This window comes from Ammospiza nelsoni, chromosome 16, assembly GCF_027579445.1.
Source record: "Ammospiza nelsoni isolate bAmmNel1 chromosome 16, bAmmNel1.pri, whole genome shotgun sequence".
NCBI classification, from domain to species: Eukaryota; Metazoa; Chordata; class Aves; order Passeriformes; family Passerellidae; genus Ammospiza; species Ammospiza nelsoni.
In genome coordinates this window covers 13,088,412-13,106,649 of record NC_080648.1, presented here as the reverse complement: position 1 = coordinate 13,106,649, position 18,238 = coordinate 13,088,412, and the positions used below count along the sequence as shown (strand labels likewise).

General features: G+C 52.5%; 1 protein-coding gene across 1 annotated transcript; it reads right to left on the bottom strand.

Moving 5' to 3' along the window:
- Window positions 1-572: 572 nt before the first annotated feature.
- LOC132080686 (proton-coupled amino acid transporter 1-like) lies at window positions 573-17,672 on the bottom strand. The gene is made up of 10 exons (XM_059483933.1): window positions 17,512-17,672; window positions 16,728-16,818; window positions 16,042-16,130; window positions 15,716-15,811; window positions 14,934-15,018; window positions 12,645-12,863; window positions 12,308-12,406; window positions 10,729-10,895; window positions 5,892-6,061; window positions 573-3,237 (listed from the first exon to the last, which is right to left on the bottom strand). Exons 1-10 carry the CDS (start codon window positions 17,652-17,654, stop codon window positions 2,969-2,971), a joined length of 1,428 nt encoding a protein of 475 aa, XP_059339916.1. The 5' UTR covers window positions 17,655-17,672; the 3' UTR covers window positions 573-2,968.
- Window positions 17,673-18,238: the final 566 nt, after the last annotated feature.

Here is an 18,238-nt window from a genome sequence, read left to right as displayed (position 1 = left end):
ATCAGCCTGCAAAAGCCTCCTAGTTTAAGGAAAAAAAATCTGCCAGATTTCTAAAGATGAACTTTTTATAGCACTGATTTCCCAACAGCTCCATAATGACACACTGCAAGGGCATGAATTATTCAGCAGTGAGGATAAGCTGAGCTGCAGTAGTGCTGGCAGTCTCCCAGTGTGGGCTGACTTTTGCTCCTTTGATCTCTAGGGCGGATCTGCAGCAGCTCAGCATCCCCCATCTTTTTTCACATGCCAAGCTCTTTTTTTCAGCTGCAGCCCCACTTTTGGCATAAATATGGAGATGAAAAACCAAGGCCCGGCTTTGGTGAGGCAGAGAAGAGCTCAGCCCTACAAGCCCAGAAGCTCTGCCCACAACCTCCTTGCACAAATGAGGTCAAAAGAAAAATTAAATTTTCCAAGCAGCAAAGCTGGAACAGTTTTATTTGAAACACTCACTGGGAGGGGAAACTGTGTGTGCTGTGTGGGAGCAGCACAGGATGGGATCCTGAGTGCCTGCTGGGCTCCACATCACCTGCTCCCTTATTTTGGAAGAAAAACCCACACTTCACACCCCCAAAGCCTTTACACATAAAAAATAGATCATATTTATTGATTAAAGTAAGATACGTGGTTCAGGTGCAGCACCAGCTCTCCTGCTGGGCAGGCACCTGTGCTGTACACTGACAATATCCATAGGCACAAGACATGGACGTGACCATTGCTATTTTTACACAGACAAGTTTCTTGGTTACTGAGCAGCCTACAATACACAAGTGTCAAGTTTTCCTGTCCACCATTGACCCCTGGCTCAGCAGAGCCTCTCACAGCACACGTGTCACCATCTTCAAACAGCCCTGCTCACCCCATTAAAAGGGAAGTGCTGCAAAACCCATATAATGCTTCTGTGATATCCCAGTCCCCTTGGAAATGAGGTCTGCGCTGCTGCTTGCAAAGCGAGTGCCAGGCTGGGGACATGCCTTGGCACACAGCTGTCCCTAAAATGTGGCCAGCCTTCTTTGAGTGCACTACTAGCAGGGCAAGGAGAAGCATCACACATACCCTGCTGCTCACAGCACTCCCTCCTCTGCTTGACAGTTCTGACTCAAACCCAACCCCAAGGGCCACGCTGGGGTCAGCACACAGAGATGGACATGAATATTGCACTTGTCCCGCTTGTGTCATGCCCTGGAGTCCCTACCCAGCCCTGGTGCTTCCTCTCTATCCCCATGGCGCCCTCCAGAGGGAGGATTTGAGTTAAAGCTTTGCTCTGCTCCTGACCAAGCCAAGACCTTCCCCAGCACAGCCTTGGACAGGATGAGGTGAGCCCCAAGAGATGCAGAGAGCAAAGAGGGGCTGGAAAGGGGCAGAGACGTGGCACAGACCCACCCCACACCCGGCCATGGGTGCACATAGTGGCATGTGGCACCCAGAACTGCCAGCAAAGGGGCACAGTGCAGACACAAGCAGCACCCAAGGGAGAGGCAGGCTGCAGGGACACTGCTCCACACAGCCTTCCCCTCACAGAACCCGCTCAAACACCGAAAATAACTGCAAACCTCACCCTCCACCACAGATGGGAACACAGCCCACTGGTGCTGTACTCAGCCTTCTTTCCCACCACCAGCAGCCTCTGCCCACCCCCAGGGAGGCATGGCTGCAGTGGCATGAGGGATGAAGGCTCTCCAGAGAGAGCTGGCATTTGGGAGATGCTGTGTTAGCAGGCAGGAGTTCAATCTGTCCTGTGGAGGATGCATTTGCTCCCTTGTCTTAAAAAAGTAGAAATCCAGTAGAAAGGTGAGGAAACTCTCTAGGGAGGAAGCTGGGCTCTGAGAGAAAGGAAAGCAGCAGTGCCACAGGACCATGCCCACCAGGCATGCACCAGCCACGACAAAAGAAGCAACAGGAGCACAGGGAGAGGTGCCAGGGAGCTGCATCCTACAGGAGGAGAGGAGCTGGGCAGAAGCAGAGGATGCAGAGGGAGTGCAACCAGGAGAGGAAGAGTTAAAACCAGAAATATTATGGAGTTTTTTGTGTGTGATTTGACATTCAGTATCAGCCTGCAGAGGCAGGTGGAGCGTGCCAGGGCCAGCTCAGGCACTGTAAACAAGGTGATGATGTATCCTTGTGGTGTGTGGGCAGCATGTGGTGACCCCTGGGGAAACACCATCCCACCCAAAGGGGACCAGCTCAGCCCCTCATTATGGCAGAGCCTGTTTGCTCCCCACACACCTCAGTTCTGTAAAGCTTCTGAAAGCCAAGCGTTGGGTTGTGCGCTGGATGGGATAAAGAAGTGTCGCCACTGAAAGCGTGGACCAAGGGTCAGCAAACCCTCCCAGTGCCCAGCTCCAGGGCATGCTCAGCTGGAAACAGAGCTGAGGCACTGCAGGAGCCATGCCCACAGACGGGGATCCCACTGAGAGAGAGCGGTGGGCCCCAGCACGCTCCACACCTCAGGCTCCGCCCACTCTCCCTACAAGGCCGAGGTGAGGAGGGATCTCCACACTCTCTAACCTGAGCTGAGGTTTGTCTGTTGCTGTAAAAATAAAGTGCTCAGGGAAAAAAAAAAAATAAAAATCAAACTGGCACAAAAAAAGAGTAGTCCCTGTTCCCCGCCCTGACTGAAAGGACAGGGGAAATATGGAAAGGTTGGGATTTTAAAAAATAATAAAATAAAATCTACATCCCTGGGATTCCTCACCTCTCAAATTGCCTATTTACAGAGGAACTGTTTTGCTCTACCACCTGCCCTAAGAGCCCCCAGAGAAGGCAGTGCCCCAGCCTGGATCCCACCTTCCAGGCAGAGCCAGGGCAGGATCCTGCTGCAGCTGGGCTGTGGTGCTGGGCAGCCCCATCTCCTCACAGACCAAACCCACACTTCCCAAGAGGAGAGGGGAGCCTGTTCCCAGGAGAGCAGTGCCCAGGGTCCGTGCACCCCCAGCTCAGCACCGAGAGGGGCCGCAGGGTGAGGGGATGGTCACTGCACCAGGACAGTGGTGGCATTCACCACGGTGGCCGCGGGTGCCACCAGCTCCACCAGCGCCTCGTACGTGCCCACCACGAAGCCCACGAATCCGAAGAGGCTGATGGCGATGTCCTTGGCAATGACAAGGGGGTGCATGCCCTCCGAGTAGTAGGTGGCAATCTCCAGCAGCGGGGGGAAGATGAGAGCCAGGGCGCTGCTGCTCATGGAGCCCACCAGGGAGATGACGAGGTCCAGGCGCGGGATGAGGATGGCCAGCACGCCTGGAGGAAGAACGGACACAACATCAGGGCTGCCACAGGCCAGAGAGGCTCCTCCCCGTGTCAAATCTAGCAGAACCCCACCCAGGAATGCCACTGGCTGGGTCCCACCTCTGCCCTCCTCCCTGACAGAAGACAAAGCTGCTTATTTTTCCGGTAACTCCTCCCCAAGCAGCAATTAAGCTGTTAAATTAACAAGGCTTTTTGTCGCCCTGGGCGCCACCAGAGCAAGCTGCAGGGCTGAGCAGGATGGGTGCTGCTGGCTGCCAGCATTCCCGACCCCCCTGTGCGAGCCAGCACTCCTGCTCCCCACACCTGGGGAGCCATAAAGCCTCAGAAACCCCATAAAAGCAGGAGAAGGGGAGAAAAAGGCATCTCCCCCCACCCCAAATCAATCCGTGTGGTTTGCGTGTGTTTAGAGCTGCTCCAGCAGCAGCACGCCCACGGCACAGCCCGGGGGAAAACATTTGTTAGGAATCATTTGTTAGGTGAAAACTGCAGCCAAGGAAAATCCCCCTGGGAGACTCCTGACAGCTTGAGCTTAGCAGTGTGAGCTTCAGCTTTGGGATATTTCTGCTCCTCCTCCTGCATGGCACCAGGAGGGGACAGAGGGATGTCACAACACAACAGAACCCCCTGCAAGCAAAGCAGACTTCAGTGTTTAACCAGTGACCAAGATAAAAAAATTGGTTTATTGCTTTGAAAGCTTTTCTGCTTAGAAACAGGAGACACCTAGAAGGGCCTAGGAGGAACAGCCCCTGAGGAGAAGGGACATCTCAGGGCTCCTTGTTGGAGGGATTTGTTCTCTCCCTGACAATCAGCTACAGAGAGCCTCCCTAAGCCAAAGATCACCCATGGAACTGCAGAAGAAGGAAAGTTTGGGAGACTGACTGTGCCACCACTGCAACACTGCTGTTATCTGGATAAGCCTAGAGATAAACCATCCCTTCACCAAGGGAAACAGCAACAAAAGTCCTGAGCCAGTTTATCCTGGTGCTCAGCCCTGAACAGAGCCAAAGGAGTGCTCTGCTGCAAGCAGCATCCCTGCTCCAGCAGCCTCTGAGGAAAGCAGAGCAGCTCCCCTTCAACAGCATCCTCAGCCCACCCCACACCGTTCTTTGGACTCAAAAGTAAACAAAATTATTAACTCCCCTCTAAAACAAGCAGATTTGAAGCACCAGCTGCAGTCCTCAGCCTCCGGGGAAACAGTCTGATTTCTGCAGGTATTAATTCAAAGAGGTTTTAAGCATGCTGGTTTTGAAGTTTAAGCTTGAAAGAGACCCATACACCAGACATGCACCCTCTCTTTAGGAGCCAAAGCTCTGGTGGGGGCTTGTTGTGTGGCCACACAATCCTCCAATGAATATTCATGCAACCCCTCTAATGGCTTTTATCCTCAGCAGGAGCCAGAGATCCCTTAATGGAAGGGTGAGGGGAGGAGGTACAAAGGAACCTGCATCCTTCCACCAACACCTCTGCTGCCTCCCTGCCCCCAAACAGGAGGGTACTGCTGATGCCTAAAGCCATCCCAACTCTTCCATGGCTTGGCACAGCCCAACACCCTCCAGGAGAGGCTCCAACCCCACAAGCAACTTCCAAGTTCACCCACAGCATGAGGGTGGCCAGAGCATATCACCCAGCGTGGCAGTATTTCATCCCTGCACCCTCTGAGGACATCAAGGCTTCAGGAACTCAGCACAGAGGAGATGGGTCTTGCCCACCTCTGTTAATGCAGCACTTCTGGCCTTTCATTAGTGAGAGCCAGAAGCAGCAGTACTCTGCTCTCAGCCAGCTCCACCACCCTGAGTTAGCACCCCACTCCTCTCAAACCCAAGCCAAAGCCAGCTGGGACACAGGGCCAGCTCCCTGATGCTCAGCTCTGCTGCTTCAGAAGCATCAAGCCATGGAGCAAAGCTCCATTTCAGCAGGGACACCAGGGAGCTCAGTCAAGCATCTCACCTGTGCTGACAACAGCAAGCATTTGTTCTTCAGGAATCAAAGCCAGGCAAAATCAGATACCACCTGATTCACTCCACCAGGCTCAAGTCAGGAGCCTGATCCACCAAAACCTCACTACTGGCCCCACACACCATGAAGGGAAGGGACCCTGTGGGGCTGCTCCAGGCACACATGCCCAGCAGCACATCAGAGCTCTGTTTATGGTGTGCTGTGTCCTGCTGTGCTCTGCACTGCAATGAGCGTGTGAACAAGAACAGCCCATCCCTCACAGTCAGTGACCCCTCTGCAGCCATGTCCCCATCACACAGGCATGAGGAGCCTGGCTGCACACTGCCTACAGAAACAGCCTCTAGGCTAGGCTGCCCTGGCACTGAACCCTGTGCTGGCTGTTCATGCAAACCCTGGTGGGACTCAACATCCTGCAAAACTGCCATCCCCAGCCCTGAGGCTCCATGGGGATCTGCCACTTCTAAACAATGCAGTTTCCTACTCCTCCACTGAGAAGGCTGGTTCCATACAGAGGGGGCAAAGGACCACTGCTGCTGCTCCTTGGAGGCACCTTGTTTGTATTAGCCAGGCCCAGGGACTACCAGCTGTGAGGGCTAAAGGTGAAGGCTTTAGGGACAGGGGTGAAGGCTCAGTGGGAAGGAGGTGCCACAGCCTCACAGGGAAGGTCAGACAAGGAGGTTTGTACTCACAGGTCACACACACCAGGCCCATCCTGAGGAGCAGGTTGACCAGCCAGCCCCAGCGCTCCGACACGCGGGCCACGAGGGGAGGGATGATGATCTCGGCAGGCACGTAGAACTGCACGGCGTAGGTGAAGAAAATCCCAAAGGAGAAGAGCAGCTTGACAGCTTGGTACAGCCTGCAAAGGACAAGGACACAGTGACACTGTGGCTCTTCCTCCAGCCCCTGCAACATCAACAGCAGAAAAGGAATGTTCTGCAAGGATTTTTGTGAGCTAGGGGTCTCAACTCCTGAACACCCTTAGAAAATTAGGGGTGATGCATTTAATCACTGAGCAAGAGACAGCAAGATGTATCAGCTGCAGCCATGATTACACATTCCAGCTGCTGCTTGGCTTCTGAGGAGGGGGAAAAGGACAGCACTGCTGGAATAAGTCTGGGCTTCCATGCAGAGTGAACATCACAATGTTCCAAAAGCAAAGTTATGTGAACAGGCAACTCAGCCTCCTCCATCAAACAAAAAAGAGCAGCTATTTTTGGAATGCTGGTACATGTTTGGGGGAAAGAGAGTTAAAAGACCAGTTTGGGCTGAGCAGAAGGAAGGCAGAGTGCAGACAGGCTGCAAACAGCACCTTGGGCTCACCCCAAGTCAAATCTCAGGGTGTCCCAGATCCTGCAGTGATACAGTGTGGCTGCAGGAGAGAGCCCATCACAAGTGACCAAAAGGCACCTCCCAGCCCCATCTCTGCCTTCAGCTTCCCAGCAGCAGAAAAAGCCTCTCCAAAAGAGAAGTAACATCTGGTTACCTCACATATGATCCTAACCCTTCCCCAACTGAAGACACACTAACCAAGCAGGAAACAGGGGTCCTGGCCACACCACTTGGGTAAATATGGGGTGGATCCAAGCTGAGGAATGTATCTGGCTCCTGCCTTCCCTCTACCTTCTTTGGGCCTGTGCCCTTCTGTATGTTGGGTCTTAGCACCCACCTTCTACAACAGCCTTAAATCAGAGAAATCCAAGTATTCCCATGCAAGACAGCTTGGAACACTAGTGGCAGAGTCTGGCAGAGTCAAACATTTCCCACAGATGGTGTTAGGGATCACCTAAGTGAATGGAATGTTACACAAGTCTATGGGACCAGTCCAGATGTATTCAAGGTTGCAGCCAACAGGAGCCTGAAGCCACCTTATCATCTTCAAAAGTGCTCAGGGAAAGGACTTATTGCCTTGGGAAAGGAATAATATCCACCTTCAAGAAGGATGAGGGAAGGTAGAGGCTAATCAGCCTCACCTCAATCCCCAGAAGAATATGGGTTAAGTCCTCCTGGTATCTATTTCCAGGCACATACTGGACAGTAAACAGCCAGCAGGGATTTGCCAAAGGGTAATCATGGAAATATCCTCATCAGTGACCTGGATGAGCTTTCAGTGACCCAGAGCACATTCTCATCAAATTCCAAGCAAGATCAAATTGGAGGAAATAGCTGACACAGCTCAGAGCAACAACATGATGTCACAAGCAAAGCTTAAACACAAACACAAATTTGCAAACACAAATTCTCTTACATGTGAAGGCCTGGAGCCAGGAGAACAGAACCTGGGGGTCTTGGTGGGCAGCAGACTGAACATGGCCAGTAGCAGGACCCTGCAGTGACCAAGGTCAATCACAAAGCAGGTTGTGCTAGCAAAAGCACAGCCAGCAGGTGAAGGACAGGGATCAAGAGATTATGTTCTTGTTTGGGGCTTGTGCATTCTGAGTATTGTGTCCAGCCCTGATACTCCAGGACAGGACACTTACTCTGCAGAGCAAGTTGAGTGCAGGCTACTAAAATGGTTGGGGTGGAGCATGATGTCCAAAAGAGGCTGCAAGCCCTGGGCTTGTTCAGCATGATGAGAAGGTTAAAAGGGGATGTTATTAATCTCTTCAGCTGCCTAATAGGAGGGCATGGAGGAGAGAGTATCAGCTCTTCTTGGAGCTGCACAGCAGAAGAACCAGTTGCAGTTAGAGCTGCATCTTCAAAAGATGGCTAAGGGCCTGGATTGGTAGGGAATCACTGTCCTTACTGACAGTCAACACTTAAGCTGGTGAGAGGACCCAGTGATCCCATGGTGTCCTCTCCAGCCTGAAATACCCTGAGGTTCCAGAGGCAAGCTGAACACAAAGTTATCTCCAGAGTCCAGAGTGCACCTGTGCAGCCACACGTGTGCACAGGAGCCTTGAGCCACCAACCCACAGCTGGCATATCTTATCACTGCTTTCCCAAGAAAGGGAATCTATAAAAGCCATAAAGTCCTCCAGGGCAATTCAAGATTAATAGCTGTTAATAAAAAAAGTACAGAAGAAGGCTGTGTACCTGTCCTGCACAGGTCATGAACCATGACAACAAGATCAAAGGGCATTTTAAATACCAAGAAGAGGAAGAATTCAAGCATTACCCTTGATCCACAGAAAAGAAAGGCCCATGCAGGGCCAGAGAGGCATTCTGCCAGCCACAGCAATGCCTGCTTTAGCCAGATTGCCATACCAGGCCAACCCTAAAGGCTGCAAGAAGTGAAATACTCTCCTGGGACCATAAGCTCTGTCATTACCTTCAACTGGCCACATGCAACGCAATAGCTTCCCCCTCATTACAGCATTTCTTCACCCTTCACATAGTGCACTGAGGCAACCCTTCCTAGGAGGCAAGGAAGGATTTCTGCATAGCAGCACCATATTTTGGACACTGTGGTTAGACCTGGGCACTGGGAACTGACACACTCCTTGTTTGAGGAAGCTGTGGTTTCAGAGAAACGAGACTGGAGAAGTCCTTAGTCACCCTGCAACTCAACGATTCCTGCAAATCTGCTCCAGAGACCTCCAGGCAATGGCTGCAGCTAAGGAAGGCTGCAGCACCTCCACCACAATCCTTGCCTTGTCTCCCAGGCTGCAGGCAAACCCCATGACTTCTCACCCACAGCCCTTTATGACCAGCTCCTACAGCCCAGCCTTTTACTGCCACGAAGAAAAGCCATGGGCGAGGCAGGATGGGCAAGACTTTCATTTCAAGAGCAAGTCTTCACCCAGCACCTGTGGTTTAATCTGCAGGAGTGGTAGTGAAGACTTTATCACAACTGTCACAGCCCTTTAGATACCCCATTTCCAGGTCCAACATCCACTGCCAAGAGGCAACATGCACAAATATCAAGGTGTCCTGCGTGCCAAGTGACAAGGACCACAGCACACCTTCCCTGCAGCTGGGTGTCACATGCCCAGGCTTCCCCAGGCACTGCTTCCAAAGGGCTATTCTCTTCTCACTATCCAAAAACCCTATGGCTACTTTTAGAAAAGTAACTTTAGAATGCTTCACTTTCAGAAAAGTAGTTTAAGAAAAAGCAGAAAGTGTGGATACTCCTACAAACATGGATTTGCACTCTTCTCTCTGCAGCCTAGCAGGTCAGAGTAATCCCATTCTAAGGATCTGTTCTAAGGGAATGTCATTCCTCAGGGCACCCAGAGCTGAGATTCCTTGCAGAAGCCCCTTTGCAGCATTTCAGGTCAGCAGATGTCATTGCAAGCTGTGGCATGCAGAGCCCAAACCTGGAAAGGACTTGCTTTTCACCTTCAGGAGGAATAGCAACATTTCATCCCCTCCACACTGTACTTCAGTTTACTGAGCAGAAGGGATTCACACCTCCTGTGCTTGGCATGGTGGGATTCAGACCTCCCTACAACACAGGCACATCCTTCCACCAGCCCCATCCCTCCTCACTGAGAGCAGGGACCTGGCAGAACTCCCAAAGCCTGCAGGGAACAGGACAAGGCTCTTGGCAGGAGCAGGATCTTCTACCACACCAACACCAACATCCAGCAGTGCAGTCACTACACAGACCCAGCATGAATGAACATCCATGCACTCAAACTGAAAAGAAACCCACACAGCAATAATTAAAGCAAAACCAGGCTCTATTTTTGTCAAATCTTTGCTGTCTCCAGAGCTCCAGCTGTGCAGCTCTACCAGGACAGCATGTGGGAGCACCAGTGACTCAAAACTTGAGTCCTGCCCAAATTTACACAACAGTGAGACAGTGAGTCCCACTGCAAGGTGCTGGGTGCTACTAGGAGCAGAGAGGATGGGCTGAAGTGGAGGACAGGCATCCCCAGCTCCAGGTCTCACTCAGAGACCATCAAAGAGGACTGCTTGCATTTCTCCTGTGGAAGAATATGGAGCAGTGACACTGAGCAGCCACCCATCCTCAGGGACAGAGCAGCACAGATTGGGCAGCTGCTGCAGCAGCCACCAGCCCTGGCAAGAGGAGAAACAACCCCTTCAGGCAGGCAGGCAGAGCTCAGACCCCACAGAAGGATGGGGTATCCTCATAGCTCCAGTGCTCATAGGCAAAGCATTGGCTCAATGTCACATCTCACTCCCTCTGGGAGCCCCCAGCTTTGGCTTGGTTTTTCATGTGCTACATTTGAGGAAGAGAAGTTTTGCACAATTCAGTGATGTTCTGGTACGGCTGCATGGGGGTTGTGTTCAACATCTGCTAGTCAGTGCATACTGAGCCCTAAAAAGATGCCACAAGGCTCCAAGAAAAAAAAAAAAAAAAAAAAAAAGAGCTGCACCTACCCAGACAAGGACCTCCAGGGACCCAATGAAACAGCCTGAACTCCAAAACCAGCCTCAGACACTAAGCAACAAGACTCTTCCAGCACATGCATCTGACAGTCTTTGTCAAACTCCTTGAAGTTTGCCTATGGCAGTCCCTCAAGCTCACCCAGATTAGTGAGGTCCCCCTCTCCCACCTGCCTATCTGGGCCCCTCATTCCACACCCCCCAGTCCCTCCACTGCCCACAGGGACTCACCAGCAGTTGGGCAGGTTGAGTGTAATGCTGGCCTGAATGTCTGCCCCGAAGCGCAGGTAGCCCAGGACACCGAGGCTGATGTACAGGATGGTGACAATGCTCATCCCCACGTACAGGATCACTGGGAACTGACGGGGCTTCTTCATCTTGTTCTCCAGAGGCAGCACCTGGGACAAGAAGAGGAAGAAGATGACAGAGCAACAGATTGCTCATTCCTCTATACCCCCGTCAGCCCCAAAAAGAAGGAGGGGCAGCCCCATGGTCAAGCACAGTCCACCATGCCAGGATTGACAGTCCCACATGAAGCCTGGAGAATCCAGCTAAAAAAAAAAACTACACTGGAGATCTGATTTCTGTGCTCCCATTGGAGCATAGCAAGTCTCCAACAGATCACCCACACCCTTGTCTTAAAGATGAGACCTGCTCCCTGCCCTTGGCACGAGCTGTGCCCCGTGCTGGGTCTTGGGGCAATGCCAACCACCCATATCTTGGGTGCATTATGCTCTGCACCTCAAAATAGCACAGCCATGCCCACTATTTTACACCGTCCTATTTTCCCCAGTAAATTCTGGGAAGACCAAGACACATTCTCCTCTGCTAGTGAGTTTATCTGGACAGATTTCAACCAGGCAGGACAATAAAAAGAGCAAGGAGAGGTAATTCTCCCACCTCTATGCTACTGACACTAAATATAGGCCTTCAGTAAACAATTTTATAGATGTCCTTGGGTGGTGTTCATTTCAAGAAGAGAGACAATGGCAGTCTGGTGAGGAGGCAGGACAAGAAAAACTTTTATTTGCTTCTTCACCTCCAAGTCATGTGAGGAAGAGAGCATTTGTGCCTCAGTGCTGGCAAGAGCCCACTGCCCAGGGCACAGCATTCAGTGAGCACTCCTCCTGTAACGGATCTGGCCCTCTCCAGCCCTGTGTTTACACAGCCAGCTTATATTTAAGAGATGAAAACATTTTTTCCTCCTTTGAAGGGAGCTCCCGGAAACAACTCACAACATCTTAGGGAGTAATTAAGCTCTCCACCCACCCACCCAGCTTTTTTCACAGACACAGTTGGTCTATTTACAGCACCTTGCAGGAGAGGCCCATTTGCATGGGCAGGCTGGGGCCACGCTGCTGCCAAAGGGAGATCTCAGTGCCCCCGCAGCAGGGTGGGAAGGGAAGGATCACATCTTTTCATGCCACACTTTTTGGCCTCCCAATTAGGCAACTGTAGGATCCAGCCTGGTTAGAAGACTCAGGACAATTCCTCATCTGCAGGTCAGCCAGCAGAGCCCAAGGCAGAGGCTGGTGTGATTCCCAATCTACTGCCAGATAAAGCCACCTCTAAAGCAGCAACCAACCTCATGAGGTTGGCAGCACGTGCTCCTCCAGCCTCAGATGGAAGCACCAGAGTTTGACCCAGGAGATAGCCTGGAGCTAAAGCTAACAGCACCATCCAGAATTTGGGCTACTGTCAGAAAAGTTCAGCTGCAACTGCAGCTGCAAAGCAAAGCAGGTGCTGCAGCAAGTCCGAGCAGGGCTGAGCCTCCTGTGCAGCAACCCCACTGCCACATGCCCAGACTTACCACACCAATGCCTTCAAAAGCAAAGATTGCAGTGCCAAAGAACAGAGGGTAGGTCTTCCAGGCTGCTGCTAGAGGCAGGTTTCTGGGATCAGGAATATCCTGGAAAAAAGCCCATGCAGAGTTCAGACACAGGGAAGACAGGGAAGACCTGGCCTGTTCCCATCACTCCCTGTCACAGCCCCACGCTGCAGGAAAAGCCCTGCAGAGCAGAGGGAACCATCATGCCCACATTAACAAACAGTACCCCCAGCATCCAAATACCCCATTGGCAAGCTCCCTCCACCTGCCAAAGCATGGGAGAGCACAGGAATGAGAGAGGGGAGCCATACACACGTACCCTGACGATGTACTGGTAGATCACTACAAGGCTGCCAAGCATGGCCACGTTGGCCAGCATGGAGAAGATGGACAGGACCTTGAGGTTCTGGATGAAGGTGAGCAGCACCACAAAAGGCAGGATGGACAGCATGTACAGGCGGGAGTCCATGGTGGGGGTCATCACCACTGTCCTGTTTGGGCTGCAGTCATTGGTGGTCCCATTTGCAGCAGACACAACCTGGGGAAGCACAGGAAGCCCTGGTGAACTCCATCACACAGGTCTAAAAGCCACAGATCTTAGCAGCCCATTCCAGGTGGGTCAGAGTACCCCAAGAGGTCACTTCAAGCAGAGATAGCTGATTAAAATCAAAACAACAAGCTGTTTTCAGATAGCTCTGAAGCAAATCCCTGTTATCTTGCAGGGGGCAGAGGTGGGACTGGCTATGGCACCTCAGCCAGAACAGCAAATCCTGCCCAAGCCCAGATACACAGAGCAGGAGGACTCAGCAGCCAGGCACACAGGGGGCAGAAAGCACAGGCTGCATCTTTGCACTGCCCACAAGGTCAGCTGAGAAGAGAGGGAAGAGGCACTAAGTGCTATTTCCAAAGGAATCCTTTCCCTCTTGCTGCACCAAGTTGTTATTTAAGTCACACAGTCCTTCAGTTCCCCAGTGCCCCGTTCACAAGCAAGGACACCTGGAAACTACCGCTGGCCCCAAGTTCACTGTCTCATGACAAACCATTTTTTCCCTTGGGGTCTTTCATTCCAAAGGCACTCCAGGCCATGTGCTCACTTCTAGAGGCAGCTCAGGCCCAGGGTGGCTGAGCCATCCCTCCCAAGAGAGCATGGGCTCCCTGAATCACCAAAACAACCATGACCAAGCTGGTTCGGGTACCAGGTCCTGTCCAGTCACTGCAGCAAAGAGCAGTCTGCAAACTGATTTAACCTGCTCCAGAGCAAGTCCTGCCCCAGAGGAGAGACTGAAGAACTCTGTGTAAACCAGCATCCTCTGTGGGAGAGGGCAGTGCAGGGCCATGCACCCAAGGGATAGTGCTGCTCAAGCCCCAGCCTGCCCTGCCTCTTCATGCCTTGCTCCAAAGCCATTTTCCAAACCAAAGCCCTGCCCAACACAGTGGCACCTTGCCCAAGGTACCACCTGCACCATGACTCTCCACCTAACATGCTATTCCTCACCGCAAAAAGAAACAAGCAACACTCCCCTCACCCCACCCAAAAAAATTCCAAAACCAAAGCCAAGGGGTTTCCCACCTGTGGCCTAAAAAACTAGTGTGGATTTGCAGGTTTTTGAAATTTTCCCCTGAGGCTTGAGACAGCCTTCAATCTTTGCTGTGAGGGGCTGAGGAGAAAGAAGCCCACCTTGAAGTGGGGCAGGGGGCTGCTCCCAGGGGTGGGGGCCAGCAGCAGCCTGGCCCCTGCACACACCCTGGACCCTTCCTGCTGTCAGGGCTGGTAGATCACCAGTGTTGACCTATTTACTCCTCCTGCCACCCAACAATGGGAATCTCCTCACTGCTGCTCCAGGAGCATATGAAGAGTCTCACACTGGATGGACCCCCCCTTGCTCCCCTCTGAAGCTGATGGCCACCACTGAAGAGCTGACAAAGGGCACAGCCATGGTGGCAGTGACCAGAGCACTGCTGCAAGGGCACAGCAGGAGCACATGGGGAAAAACGCTAAGCAGTGCCTGCAAGGCACTGAGCTGGTGGAGGCTGGGAATGGGGACTCATTATTCCCAGTTTCTTGCAGAACAGGAGCCAGACAAGCGGTTCAGGGTTTCTGTTTATTTCCTCCTGAGGCCTGGCAGGAAGAAACTCTTTCTCTAAAGATGTAATTAAGCTTCAGAGCCACAGGATGAGGAAAGAAACTGGAATGCAAACAGATCCAAGGAAGGGAGAAGAGAGGTTCACAGCAGATCCTGGGACTTACACGTTACCATCGACACCAATAAACCAGTTACTGAGGGGGACAGGATATAAAATGCACAGTCCCTCTGCTTTCATCCCTTTCCTGTTGTTGCCTCACTAAGGACAGCCTCACTTTTCCTGAGCAACACAGACACCTCCAGCACCTCTGCAAAATCACAGAGAGTCTCAGGAAAACCTGCTCTGTTTGAACAGGAAAACCAATCCTTCAAAATATCTGGGCAGAAGAGCGGACTTTTCAGAGCAGCATATCCTACAGAAACCAGACCTTTGGGGGAAAACAGGGCACAGGAGCTAAGAAAAACCCAAGCACCTTCACACCCTCTCACCTCCCCCCAGCTCATGAAGGAGGTCTAGGTCCAACCTGTTTCAGATTGTCCGCCAGAAAGACAAAGTACACACAGCAGAAACCCAGCTGAGTGATGATCAGGAAAAGTCCCACTATACGCCTGGAAAGCAAAAGAACAGCATCTGTCAGCCAGATCAGAAGATCTGCACTTGCAGAGCACAGCAATGCTGCTGTCCCCAAGGTTGGGGTGTACAGGTCAGAGCACACCCAACTCACTTCTCTGTGATTAGGAGAGAGGACTTTCTCTCCACCCAGCCTCACCGATCTCAGGTTCTCCAGTCTCCCCATCCCAGCCCTTTCACAAGGTCAGGACCAGCCTCAGGAGAAAAGTCTCCTTTTTGGGTTCAGCATATCCAGTCTGTTGCTGAATTGTCAGAGCTGGAAGCAATATTCCCTAGACACAGAATAGGTGAATGCTCCCACCCCCTAATGGGCAATGATCTGTGTGATACAATGTGGGACACTCACAGGGCAAGGAGCAGTCACTGGACACGTTCCATGTCTGGCAAGATGGGCCAGCACTGCAAGACCCTACTCACCCCTTTGTTATGCTGTGGAGACTTAGTTATCCCACACATTTAGTGTAAGTCAGATCTGGCTGGGGACAGTACTGGATCAAAGACCTCAGCATTACCCTCTGGGGGACACTGACCATTCAGGGCAGGTGAGCCAAACAGCATTTTATGGCACTTGTGCTTATCTGCTGACACAGCTCAGGGACCAGAGGCCCTTCTGTCCCAGCTGCAGCACATGCTAGGCTCAAAGAGGAGTCCGTGCCTGGGGCAGGAGAACAGTACCTTCCCCAGATGGCATGTGTCCTCAGGCAGGCACTGGGAGTTGCCTCCAGCCCATACATCACAGCACCTCCATAGTCCAGGAACTGCTTCTGGAACCTGTCCAGAGAAGGGAGAAGGATCATCACATCAGCCCTGTCTGCTAGTTCCCAAGGCAAAGAGTGACATTAAAAGGAAAACAGTTCCTGTGAAAAACAAGAGAAGTTCCAAACTGAGGCTTTGGCATGGGCAACTTGCTGCTGAGGGGCTTCAGAAACACCCCAGGGCTTTTTGGGCAAGAGGGAAGAACTGTAGGAGTTGCAGGGCTGAGAAGGGGAGTTGCTCCTTACCTGTTGCAGAAGTGATGGGCACATTTGACCAGGATGCCCATGCAGTGCACAGCCACGACTCCCATCACCAGCAGGCTCAGAGGACCCAGCTGCAGGGAAGAGAGGGGGAAGGCTGCACTCTGATGGCCAGAGGCAGAGCTGCACTGTGCCTTCTACTTCCAGACAAAACTCCATGGGCTGGGTGAGTACAAACACTGCTGGAGGCTGAACCAGAGCTTTGGTGCAGCTCCCAGGAACCAGCCCCCCAGGACCAAGTAACCTGACAGAGCCACGAGGTTGGCAGGAACGATGCAAAATAAGCAAGTTGGGGCAGTTTGGGTGTAGCAAAGCACTTCTAGGATTGTTTTCCAAACTATTTTGCATATCTCTACTATGCAGGTGATGAAGAGGTTGTGACCTGGACACAGTGTCCTGCATGACCCCAGCAGAGGAAACCATGGGCCCAGCTCACACATTGATCTCCCCCACACCAGGCAGCAACAATGCAGGAGCAGCAGGAACAGTCGCAGCAGTGAAACAAAGCCACAGAGCTTAGGGTGCAAACATGTGCAAGTCACCAAACAATGAGAGGTGTCTGGGCAGGAACTCAAGCCCCAACACCCCCAACACTGGCCATGTAAGCTGCCCAGTGCCTTGGGGTCACTCTGCCCCACAGGCTCCAGCACAGCAGGGCTGAGCTGCCTTACCAGGATGCCAGCATTCTTCACAGCCAGAGGCAGCCCCAGCAGCCCTGTCCCAATATTCCCCTTCAGCAGATGGATCAGGGTCTGGTACCACCTGAGGGAGAGCAGATGCAGAGATCACAGTCAGCAGGTGCCCACACCCAGACCATACACAGCTTATCCTGTTAAGGGTCCACAGCAGCTCTGAATGGCTGCAGTGAATGCACATGGAGGTCATGATCCTGTCCCCTGAACCCAGCTTAACCAGCTGGGACCCAGCTAGGTGTGAAAGCAAAGACTGAGCAAACAGATTTTGGATGGGCATTTGCAAAACCAACTTTATGGTAAAACCCAGCATAAGCACAGCCCAGCACCAAGGACCTGCATAAGGAAGTCTCTGAGGTGAAGGGATCAGTCTCTCTCAGGCAAAGACAGCATCCTCTGCACACCTGGGCACAAGGAAGCCCCCAGAACATGGCTGGCTCTGAATCTGGGCATGCTGTTTGCTTGCCAGAGTTCCTCATCAAATGAAGGCAGAATGGGAAAATATTGGGAAAAGCATCAATCACTGCCCACTGCCAGCAAGCCCAGCTTCACCAGAGAGCAAAGAGCTACACTGGGGCAGCTGCCACTTGCTGCCAGCACCCCACAGATGCAGGACCACAACTGTGCCCTCATCACCCTCATGAGAACTCCCCATAAAACCACAGTTCCACCATCCTCTAGCAAAGACAGCAGGGAGCCAGCATGACCTCCTCCACCCTCCCCAGCGCCAGGCCAGCCCAGGAAGGAGGGAAGCATCACTCACGTTGTCCCGTTGGTCTCCCCGAAGCGCTGGTAGGACTCGGGGTGGGCGAAGCCATTCATGCCATCGGGAGGGCTCCCCTCAGGTGTCACATCTGTGGAGCTGTAGTCATTGTAGTCCTCGCTGCGGAGGCGCCGCGTGGACATGGTCCCTGTGGGGGCAGTGCCATTAGAGGTGTCCAGCTCAACAGCTCCATCCTCAGGCACCTCGGGGCCAGCCATGGTGCAGAGAGAGCGGTGGCTCGCACTGCCAGAGCAAGGTCTGCTCCAGGGCTTTTATACAGCCACATGCTCCCTCCCCAGCAATCACACTGGCATGTCCTAAGGTCAAAGGTGCACAGCACATTCCCACTGGCTCTTCCTTCAGGCTGGTGCCCATGTTTTGGGCACACCCAGACAGAATGGGGTCAGGATCCTGCAGGCAGAGCCTGGATGTGACCCAATTCATGTCAGGCATGGGAGCTGTGCACCCTACTCTAAGGGTGGTGAGTGTGACACCACAGGCAGCGGGGTAGGGGGTGACATGCTGGCACTGTGTCCCCTGCTCTGGCACTTGGGACTAGGGCTGTCAAGTGGACGGGCCAGGAAAGTGTAACTGCTTTTAACTTGCACACACTGTGCTGCAAGGGAACAGCTTGCTCTTGCCAGGGAAGGGAAAGTTTCCTAACTTCTCTTTTTTTTCTTTTCCCGTTTTTTTTTTCCTTATTGAAGAATTTTTATTAAAGAGATTT